The sequence below is a fragment of the Tachypleus tridentatus genome, chromosome 5 (assembly GCF_004210375.1).
Source record: "Tachypleus tridentatus isolate NWPU-2018 chromosome 5, ASM421037v1, whole genome shotgun sequence".
Lineage (NCBI taxonomy): Eukaryota > Metazoa > Arthropoda > Merostomata > Xiphosura > Limulidae > Tachypleus > Tachypleus tridentatus.
Genome location: NC_134829.1, coordinates 5,275,645 through 5,287,596, shown reverse-complemented (window position 1 = coordinate 5,287,596; position 11,952 = coordinate 5,275,645). Strand labels below are relative to the sequence as shown.

General features: G+C 36.4%; 1 protein-coding gene across 2 annotated transcripts in view; it reads left to right on the top strand.

Moving 5' to 3' along the window:
- The first annotated feature begins 2,694 nt into the window (after positions 1-2,694).
- Positions 2,695-11,952, top strand: part of LOC143250415 (uncharacterized) — a 209,273-nt gene continuing 200,015 nt past the window's right edge. The window contains exon 1 of one of the 2 annotated variants that reach the window (XM_076500880.1): positions 2,695-3,141. Coding sequence is in view for 1 of the 2 variants with exons in the window: in XM_076500878.1 (XP_076356993.1) it covers positions 3,313-3,368 (56 nt within the window). In the remaining variant the exon portion in view is untranslated. Of the gene's footprint in view, positions 3,369-11,952 lie in introns of both variants that reach the window. The other variant, XM_076500878.1, reaches the window with a different exon arrangement.

The window sequence follows — 11,952 nt, the reverse complement described above, 5'->3', positions numbered from 1 at the left end:
TGAAACAAGCACCATAAACAAACCTTTATTGTTAACTTAATATATCTAAACACTGTGTGAAACAAACAGCATCACGACACCTTTACTGTTAACTTAATATATCTCACAACTATCTGAAACAAGCACCATAAACAAACCTTTATTGTTAACTTAATATATCTAAACACTGTGTGAAACAAACAGCATCATAACACCTTTTTGTTAACATATTGTATCTGACAACAATCTGAAGGAAGTAGCATCATAACACCTTTTTGTTAACATATTGTATCTAACAGCTATCTGAAACAAGCAGCATCATAACACCTTTTTGTTAACATATTGTATCTGACAACAATCTGAAGGAAGTAGCATCATAACACCTTTTGTTAACATACTGTATCTGACAACAATCTGAAGGAAGTAGCATCATAATACCATTTTTTGTTAACATATTGTATCTGACAACAATCTGAAACAAGTAGCATCACAACACCTATTTTGTTAAGTTAATATATCTGACAGCTATCTGAAATAAGTAGCATCACGACACCTATTTTATTAAGTCAATATATCTGACAACTATCTGAAACAAGCAGCAACACGACACCTATTTTGTTAAGTTAATATATCTGACAGCTATCTGAAACAAGCAGCAACACGACACCTATTTTGTTAAGTTAATATATCTGACAGCTATCTGAAACAAAGAGCATCACTACATCTATTTTGTTAAGTTAATATATCTGACAACTATCTGAAACAAGCAGCAACACGATACATATTTTGTTAAGTTAATATATCTGACAGCTATCTGAAACAAGTAGCAACACGACATCTATTTTGTTAAGTTAATATGTCTGACAGCTATCTGAAACAAGTAGCATCACGACACCTATTTTGTTAAGTTAATATATCTGACAGCTATCTGAAACAAGTAGCAACACGACATCTATTTTGTTAAGTTAATATATCTGACAGCTATCTGAAACAAGCAGCAACACGATACATATTTTGTTAAGTTAATATATCTGACAGCTATCTGAAACAAGTAGCATCACGACACCTATTTTGTTAAGTTAATATATCTAACAGCTATCTGAAACAAGTAGCAACACGACATCTATTTTGTTAAGTTAATATATCTGACAGCTATCTGAAACAAGCAGTAACACAGCACCTATTTTGTTAAGTTAATATATCTAACAGCTATCTGAAACAAGCAGCAACACGACACCTATTTTGTTAAGTTAATATATCTGACAGCTATCTGAAACAAGTAGCATCACGACACCTATTTTGTTAAGTTAATATATCTGACAGCTATCTGAAACAAGCAGCAACACGACACCTATTTTGTTTAGTTAATATATCTGACAGCTATCTGAAACAAGTAGCATCACGACACCTATTTTGTTAAGTTAATATGTCTGACAGCTATCTGAAACAAGTAGCATCACGACACCTATTTTGTTAAGTTAATATATCTGACAGCTATCTGAAACAAGCAGCAACACGACACCTATTTTTAACATAATATATGAAGACAACACAAGTTTAATGAACTTATTAATTTGAATAACCAATGTGATAATAGGTGTCATGACTCTGATAGTCTATCTGTATATCAGTGTAGTAATTCTGGAAACTATATTAAACAGTACAGTAATGTAGTAACGGCTTCTGTGTAATTTGAAAACCTCAGACTTTTATCAGGAAACGTTGTAAGTAGAATAATAATGATACTTAAGGTCACTTATCATCATATTTACTAACGATTGTCAACAAGGCACGTGTGAAAAAAGAAGAACAAAGTCGACAACGGCATATCTGTTATAAATATGTAAAACTTATACGTATGACTATGTGAGATCTTTTGTAAAGATATCGTATCTGAAAACTAATCTGAACAAAAGTGACCACAATATCATATGTGGTGTCTGAAAACCATAGTAAACTAATTAGAACTATAAGGACAGAATGTCTTTCAACTTGGTATGTCTAATTACACCTGTTGATGTATGTATGTGTGTAACATTAACGTTTGTTCGTTATTATAACATTACTCAATTTGTTTGTCATTGTTGGTTACAGAATGCTAGTTTTAGTGTATTAACATTAATAAGTTTATGAGGTTTATCCATCTAATGATCTTCGTCTTTCTTTCTGTTACCCATTTGCCAGGTGTATCTTGGTCTGTCGTCTTTCTGGCAGTACATTGTAGAATTGTTCATGTACTTTAACCCTCGCCAGTTTATGTTTCGTTGTCACACTCGCGGAGAAAATTAGTTGTTATAATTCAAAACATCATTTACGTTGAACCGACCTACGTTCTGATGTCTCTCTGTGCCGACACACTGATGCTAAAAACCACCCAGTACGGACGACAAATATTAAATTCTCCCCTGGAGATGTCAGAGCAGGTATCTTGCCCGTAAGACTCAAATGAACAAGTTTTAACTGCGGAGATGTTTTTTTTTTTCTTTTACTAAATCGCAGACATTAGAGCGACAAGCCGTGTTTTTTTGTTGGAAGCAAATAAAGTAGGCTGCCGGCTGCCGGCTGCCGGAAGCCTCTTTCTCGGTAACTTTTCATGTCAGTTCGCTTGACTACTTTACTCGAGTGGTCTGCGCAGGTCAAAACGAGTACTTGATTTTGCCACCTATTCTTCAGCAAGTGCTAATAGTGAAATAAACCTAACCGAAAAATACGGGGACCTGGTTAAGCAGTTACAGTAAGCTATTGGTCAAGAGTGACTGCCCACTTTTATCTTCTTGTTAGTCAGATGCCAAGCTGTAGTTAGCCACAGTCGCCATGGTGAACAGATTGCTGAGCTTGGCGTGTTTTTACCTGGCCAGGGAACCGCCATTACTATTAGAGTGCGTCATCACTGGAGTGACCTGATTGGTTGTTACCTTCAATGGAGGGCGTTGCTAGAGGCCACCTGCCTGCTGCAGTTAGATGCCTATCAATCACCATATATCTGAGATATTAAATAAGAAATCGAAGTAAGTATGGCCAGAATGGGACCGAATGAATCTTTGGTTTTGATTCTTAATATACCATCCCTCCCACACTCTGTTTAACAGACTGGATCACCACTCTGTGGACTCACTGACGACACGAGCACATTCTGTTAGCTAAGCCTAGAGGATACAGCAGGTTTAGTATAAACTGTTATTGTTTCACTTCCTTTAAAATCAGGCTTAACTAAATCCAAGCGACTCAGTGTCCATGTGACTCAACTAGTGTCGTTGGTGGCGCGCGCTAATCACTCGCGAGTCACCTGCCACGATGCAGCTTTGATCTTATATTCTTCGTTCAGTTCCCACGATGAACCACTTAACCACAATGTACGCCACCAAAAGACGAAGACGGAACACCAAAAGGTAGGTAACCGATAACAAAGTTTTAATGAAACGCGTCAATCTCACGAGCATGTTAAACATCTCTCGGCAGCAAACCACTGTCTGTTGAGAAATATTCAAGGTGCCAACACACCACGATTGTTCTCATTAAAACATAAGGAAGTCGAGGTAGTTCCAGATGGAGTTACCCTGTGTGTTCCAACTGAATCAAGTGTGGTTATAATCTGTGTATTCTAGGGAGATCAAACATGATTATCGTATGTGTTCATGTGGTATCAGTTGTTGTTGTCATATGTATTCCAGGGGGGTTCAGATGAGGTTATTAAGAGACACCATGTAGATTGATATAACAACTTACCCCTTCACTCATAATTGCTGTTTTTCCTGGTCGACGTTTTACGTTTCCTCTAGGACCCGGCATGGCCAGGTGGTTAAGGCACTCGACTCGTAATCCGAGGGTCGCGGGTTCGAATCTCCGTCACACCAAACATGCTCGCCCTCTCAGCCTTGGGGGCGTTATAATGTTACAGTTAATCCCACTGTTTGTTGGGAAAAGAGTAGCCCAAGAGTTGGCGGTGGGTGTTGATGACTAGCTGCTTTTCGTCTAGTCTTACATTGCTAAATTATGGACGGCTAGCGCAGATAGCTCTCGAATAGCTTTGCGCGAAATTCAAAACAAACAAAGAAACGTTTCCTCTAAATAATCAGTGATGTCGAGAAAACCCACTTGTAGAGAAATATATATGTAAAAAACGGCTCGTTTGGGTTGAGAAAATATTTTACGTACAGGAGCGAACAACGTTTCGACCTTCTTCGGTCATCGTCAGGTTCACCTGAATAGCTAATACTCCTGACTCGGTAGATTTTGACTCAAGTTAACTAATTAGTACTTTGTTATTATTACGTGTTTACAAGCAATGCTCGGTTCTGAAGGTACATACAAAAAACATGGTCAGATGACAGCTTCATTATGACGCTGTTTTAGTAAATATTCTCTGCTTTTTCCAGAGATCGGTACGTTTGCCCAGTGGTGTGCTGCTGACCCGAAACGCGCGCTTTCACGTGCGGTTCCTCTTCCTCTATCTAATTTCGCGCGTATCACAAATTTCTGTCGTACGTTCAGGCACTTATTATGTGAACGATTCTTCGGGCAACAAAAAGAGTGACCTGGACATACGAAGGCTGCTTTCCATGCGTCCTGATCGACTGCTACTTACGTCCTCATAAATACCACATTGCGCATTTTGTTCTAAAAATTCCGCTTAACGAACTGGCAACCACAGTCTGTCTGCAGTTCGAAGATAACGGAAAAAAATTCATTAACCCTACAAGCATGCATCACTGCTCTGATTTCAACCTGGTGCACATAATGTACGATAAACCCGACAATTTTGTGGTAATGTTTCTGAACCTCTTATAGTGTTATCTATCTCCTTTAGTGTCCTGCTAACCGTGTATGGAATCTTCTATTGTGTCCTATGTACCGTCTACAGAATATCATAGTGTCCTAAGTACCGTCTACAATATCTCCTATAGTGTCCTATGTGCCGTCTACAGAATCTCCTGTAGTTCACTAAGTAGTCTACAGAATCACATATGGTGTTCTATGTACTGTCTACAAAATATCCCATAATGCCCTGTGTAACGTCTACAGGATCTCCCATAATGTCTTACGTACTGTCTACAGAATCGTCAGTGTTTTGCTACTCTTCAAAGTTAGGTGTTTCCTACACAGCGAGTTATTCGCAAATTTTGATATGAAAAATTATAAGTCGTACGTTCTATATAATTTAATAAAATTATTTTATTTGTTATACTTCTCTATGTAAATAATGTATATTAGACTCAACCTGTACAGCTCGCTCGGTTTTTTTCTCAGCCACTACTTTGGATCGTGCGATTTGCACGAGATCAGCACGTGTTATTATGAATATTCTCACTTAAATATTTTTTTTCTTGCTTGAACATTTCGTGTAAATAATACAATGAACACATTTCCTGAAAAATATAGCATCCACTACTCTTGTACCGTGTTTATTTATAATTATAAAATAATTACCAGGACCTGATATGATATATGTGTATATATATATATTTAACAACGCTTGCGAACTGGTAAACAGCCAGTAAAGTACCCTACTGGTTAGTTCTGATCAATTACAACACTTAATAGCCAGTAGTGGTTTCTATTAGTCAAATACAACATTTGAAATCCAGTAGCCAACAAGTACAGTACCCGTTAGCTGGTGATGGTGAATTAAAACACTTTAAAATTACAATAGAAGTTAAGTATTTAAAAAAATATATTTATAATTATTGTAAATATCTATGTTATTTTGATTTTATGACTATATAAGGTTTACTAAACAACAACATAGCCTACATAGTTTTAAAACTGTCCCCACACCTTTTTATAACATCAGAAAGTCACTTAAATCTGTAAACGACACTAAACACACAATATTTAATGTGGAAATAACATCACATACACGATATGTTATTTGGATATAACACCTAATACACTATATTTAATTTGTGAACAACACTTAATACACTATATTTAATTTGGGAACAGCACCTAATACACTATATTTAATTTGGGAACAGCACCTAATACACTATATTTAATTTGGGAACAACACCTAATACACTATATTTAATTTGGGAACAGCACCTAATACACTATATTTAATTTGTGAACAACACCTAATACACTATATTTAATTTGGGAACAGCACCTAATACACTATATTTAATTTGGGAACAGCACCTAATACACTATATTTAATTTGGGAACAACACCTAACACACTATATTTAATTTGTGAACAACACCTAATACACTATATTTAATTTGGGAACAACACCTAATACACTATATTTAATTTGGAAACAGCACCTAATACACTATATTTATGAAAGATACAAGTATATGTTATGGGGTACCGTATTGTTTAAAACGTAACTAATATATATCGATTTGTAACAAAATATTATTGTTATTATAATATCGTTCAAGCTACGATATACTACTGCGCGTAACATTTCTCAACAAGTAACTACAAATATTATCGAAAAATGTAATAACTTGTTTCAAGAATTGTAATTTTTCAATATAGCAATCACTCTAAGCTAATTCTCACCCCCCCGCGTGCCAATCACTCTAAGCTCATTCTCACCTCCGTGCACACTCCTCGTGCCAATCACTCTAAGCTCATTCTCACCCCCCCCAGTGCCAATCACTCTAAGCTCATTCTCATTTCCCCCCCCCGTGCCAATCACTCTAAGCTCATTCTCACCCCCCCCCCCGTGCCAATCACTCTAAGCTCATTCTCCCCCCCCCCCCAGTGCCTCCTAGTGGGTCAGCGACAAGTTTGAGGGCTTTGGGTTCAATCTCTACAGTGGGCATATCCTAGATATTTGTACTTAATAAAAAATAATACTAACTAACCGTCAACTTTGGCCTAGTAGTTAGTGTGAAAGGTCCGAGGTTCGAGTCACAATATGTCACTGAACTCACTCAGTTTCTTTCAGTTGTGAGGACTTTGTAACTGTGACAGTCGATCGTCTTCTTCGGTTAAAAGTAAGACTGACAGGTAACTGTCTAAATTAGGGTTGTTTCAACTTCAACCTTAAAGGAATTTTATCTTGGCTCTTTGTTAGTCCATGTATCGTTTGATTTGTTCCATTCACCGAAAACTTTAAATACCAGACACACTTTTTGTTTTGGTCTTTTTACTTCTTCCATTATTCGACATGTGTTTCACAGACACCAAAATACAAATACAAATATATAAGGAAAATGTCACGGAGAACATGGCGTCCAAATTATGTACGATACCTTTTCGGGATTAGGTTTTGAAGAGAATCAAACTTTCTCACGAAGTATAATATTTACCTTATTTGAAGTCCAGTTTTTATTTCAAAGGTAAAACTGAAGGCACCGTCAGTAGTCGCGTTGGTTGTACAAAAATAACGATAAAAGCTCCCTCTATAGTCATTTGAAGAAACAAACAAAAGAAACCATTTGTATGCCGCTCTTATATTAACTAATGTTCGAAATATTTACCAATATTTTCGATCAGTATTTAAAACTATTTCGAACCAGCACCAATAAAACAGGAATTCAAAAGTTATCTTTTTTTTTTCAGTAGTTATGACGTACAAGACTTCCGAATATGGCCGTCTTGAATATTGGTTGGTTAATTAGTTTTAACAGGCGTTTTAACTAGTTAAACGTATAACACTTTAAAATACGACAAAACCTAATAACCACTTTGACTTTTAATTAACCACGCAGGAAAAAACTGGACAAATGGCACGAGAAGTTGTTGGGGCAGAGGCGATGGTGAGTTACATCCCTGTGTTGTTGGATTTATATGAAAAAAAAACATTAATAGTGTGGTAATAGGGCATCGAGTTGTTATGCACGCTACAAGCAGGTTAGAATCCACCCGGGTAATTTTCGCTACAATTTAGTTCTGATTTTAACCAACGCTCTCTATATATTTACTGTATCGTGTATGTGTGCATGTGAATAGATTCATTATTTTTGTTTGGTTTTCGATTCTTAGTAAATACGAAAGAATTTTAAAAATAAACAATGAAACGAATTAAAAGATTCAGTACATCGATTGAATGTAGACACGTTAAATGTATGTTTAAAAATTCCAACCAGAGTGAAGAGTTCTGTACCAGGAACATTAAAAGTAAAATAATGACTTAACTAGAACTGGCCAGGCGGGCTAAAGCGTTCGACTCGTAATCTGAGGGTCGCGGGTTCGATTTCTCGCCGCACCAAACATGCTAGCCCTTTCAGCCGTGGGGACATTATACGGTTACGGTCAATCCCACTATTCGTTGGTAAAAGAGTAGCCCAAGAGTTGATAACTAGCTGCCTTCCTTCTAGTCTTACACTGCTAAATTAGGGACTACTAGCGCAGATAGCCCTTGTGTAGCTTTGCGCGAAATTCAAAACAAACAAACAATTAACTAGAATCTTATTAATCGTCTGGAAGTTTCGAAGTGTTCATTCGTAAATGGGTTGACGTGCTTTTCGTGTTAGTTTCAGTGTATCTTGTGTGTACCGAGAATACATAATAACTGAATGTTTTTTGTTGTTGTTTTTCCAATACAGAACGTGTACTTTGCTCTGTTGTTATAAAATGCAAAGCTACACAATGGTGCTGAGCTCACCACGGGTATCGAACTCTTGGCTTTGGTGACTGCAGACTCATCGCTGAGTGCACAGTAGCACATACTTCAAGGTGTTACATATAAACTGATAATGTATGTATAATATTGTGTTATAAAGGCCAGAACGACCCCTTCTCGATACCTTTAATCACAGTGATATGCGTTTTTAGACACAACCCCAACATTAGAGGTTTTGTAATTTATATAGTACCTACGAGTATGAAATAATGCAGTATTTCTTAATCGATTATTGTAAGTCCAGATTGAAGTTAAATTCAACATTCTAATTTTACAAATAATCAAATAATGTTTGTCAATGTTTTAAAACCTCCAGTTTTGAATACGAATTTTTCTTCGTGTATTCATGTCACAACATTTCCTGTAACTTGTTAAAACGTTATTTTCGTTGCATCATACAAATGTTATCAAACTTAAAGTGAGTTTTTTGAATAAATATCATAAAATAATCTTTCAGAAATGAAACGAGTTTACGAGTTATCACAACCGATCTTACATATTACAGACAGAGGTATTTAAGTGTGTATAATTCCCTTATATTAATAAACCTATATATAATATACGTACAAAATATTTAACCTAGTAACTTCGTTTTTCTTTATATTTTGTTTTTGTCTACTGTGTGTGTGTTTTACTTATAGCAAAGCCACATCTGCTGAGCCCACCGAGGGGAATCGAACCCGTGATTTTAGCGTTGTGTTGTTTGTTTGGTTTTTAATTTCGCGCAAAGCTACTCAAGGGCTATCTGCGCTAGCCGTCCCTACTTTAGCAGTGTAAGACTAGAGTAAAGGCAGCTAGTCATCACCACCCACCGCCAACTCTTAGGCTACTATTTTACCAACGAATAGTGGGATTGATCGTCACATTATAATGCCCCCATGGCTGAAAGGGCAAGCATGTTTGGCGCGACAGGGATGCGAACCCGCGACCCTCAGATTACGAGTCGAACACCTTAATCCGCCTGGCCATGCCGGGCCTGTTTTAGCGTTGTAAATCCGTAGACTTACCGCTGTACTAGCGGGGGCCGTTGTTTTGTTTTTGTCTAGAATTATCATATTATAATACAATTTTCCGTTTTATCTTTGTAGGACTAAACGGTCTTTGTCCGAGTGCTTCACTTGTTCTTTGTAATTCAGTTTTGCGATCTACTGGATTTGATTCAAAGTTTCAGAAAGTTTGTTTTTTTAAACTTTAGTTCTAATACTGTGTGCTCTGGTCATTGCTTCTTGTTATAATCCTATTTGTTTTCGTTGTTTCTTTTTTAGGCCTAATTTTCTATGTTATGGCCCTTCCTCATCTTCTGCCCTAATCTTAGGTCTTTCTTCCTTTCACTTATAATGACTTCATGCGTAGAGTTCGGATTCTGCGACTGATGTCTCATGGAGAACCGTGAGTTCACGTTCCGTGTACGTAACAAGTATAGCTCTGATTATAACACCAGAAACTCACTTCGTGTAGATGATTTTACAGATTTTATTACCTCTTCTATTACAGAAAATCGTACTCGATAACTAAGTTTTGTATTTTTATAGTTTTGAAAAGAAAGCGACAGAATTTTGACTTGTATTTACAGGTTAAGATGGAGGAAGTCACTTTTAATAAAACATTTTCCTATAGCACAGAATATAAGCCTGGAAACCCAATGATTATATACACGTATGTGAATAGATTATTCATATGTCCTTAAGCTGTCATTAAGCTCTTCTGTCTGTCAGGCTGTCTCATTCATACTTTTCTACCTATCAATCCAAACTTCGAGGACTCGCCCATGTCCACAGCTCACTTTTCGAAGTTGACATGACCAGTGACCTTTCAGTATGAATTTAATAATCACCTTTGTCCACGACGTCGAGAGTTCAAATTAAGGTTTCCTTCTGATGAATCGATCTCTCAACTGTTAGAATAACTAGGGGCAATTTAACAAACAGAAATGTGACACTTAAACGCTAACAAACCGAAGTGTGACACTTAAACGCTAACGTGAAAGTTTAACAAACAGAAGTGTGACACTTAAACGCTAACAAACAGAAGTGTGGCACTTAAATGTTAACATGGAAGTTTAACAAACAGAAGTGCGACACTTAAGCGTTTACGTGGAATGTTAACAAAGAGAAGTGTGGCACATGCAGACTGTCTATTGAATAAGCTGAGCAAATTGTACAAGGAATGCTAAAATAGTAATTGTGGGAATATTATTACGAGGCGAAAATTACTTTCAAAGTTATATATTGTAAATTACTGAAAAACATATCGTAACTGGACTCACTCTGTTATTGAATGACAAAGGACAAAACCTATAGTTTATCTACAAGTGTATGAAATACTAGAATAGATTCCTTCCCAACATCTATTATTTTTTGTTCTTGACTTTCGCATTATTTTCCCCTCACACTCAATGCACTACTGATTAAGCTACAAAATTTGAATGGGCCTTTTCTATAGGTAGGGATAAGCAATCAGCACCATCATGGTTAAAACACGTGGACAGTAGCTGTTGCAGCAGTACCTAAATTCTGTAATAAGAGGAATAATGGAAGATATATGTATGATTGTCAGAACTGATTATCTGTACTCGGCCCCTGTAACACGAAAGTTGCGTTATAAGTGGCTGGGCCATTACACTACAACCCATGGTAAGAGGCCCAACGATATTTTGAACTCTGATAACAGTTGAAAGCATGTAACTGAAAGATAGTGTTTACTCACTGGCCCGAGGGAAGACATAGACTTTTGAGTTAAGTAAATGGTTGGCGTGCTATAATATCAGCTAGAAGACAGCTAAGCAATGGCACTTTCTCCGTCACAAATCGTATAAATTAAAAGAGATATCAGTTTTCTCTTAGTTATTAACAGCGGTAGTTTTGCAAATCCAGAACGTCACAACTGGAGTGAGTGTCCATTTTCAGTTTGTCAATTTCTGTTTCAAATAAAAAAACAATAATACAGTTTTTCCTTTAAATTTCAAAACTGTTTTTTTCAACTATAAAAATGTAAGATACGTTTGACATATGCTGAAATTCTGTGAAAAACTATATTAGATTCAGAGGTATAACTTCTTTGTGTGATAAGTTTAAACTTAAGAAAGAAGACGTAACTCCTTCTTACACTTCTGAATGTATTAAATTTATAATTACAGCGACACAAAACCAACAAATTTACAACTGTTACCCTTAAGGTGACAAACATTTATTTAATAATGTAGCTATCTTAAAGCAGTCGTGTTTTGTTTGCTACCTCATTTGTTAACCGTACCTGTGATTATGTATGAGGATAAGACGTAAGAACCTATTTTAAAGAGTTGTGTAAAACTGTAAATATTGGTAACTAATCCCATATTTTAACACATAGCATTCAATGGCGTAGTTTACTCTGAGATTCCACATACCAGTTGA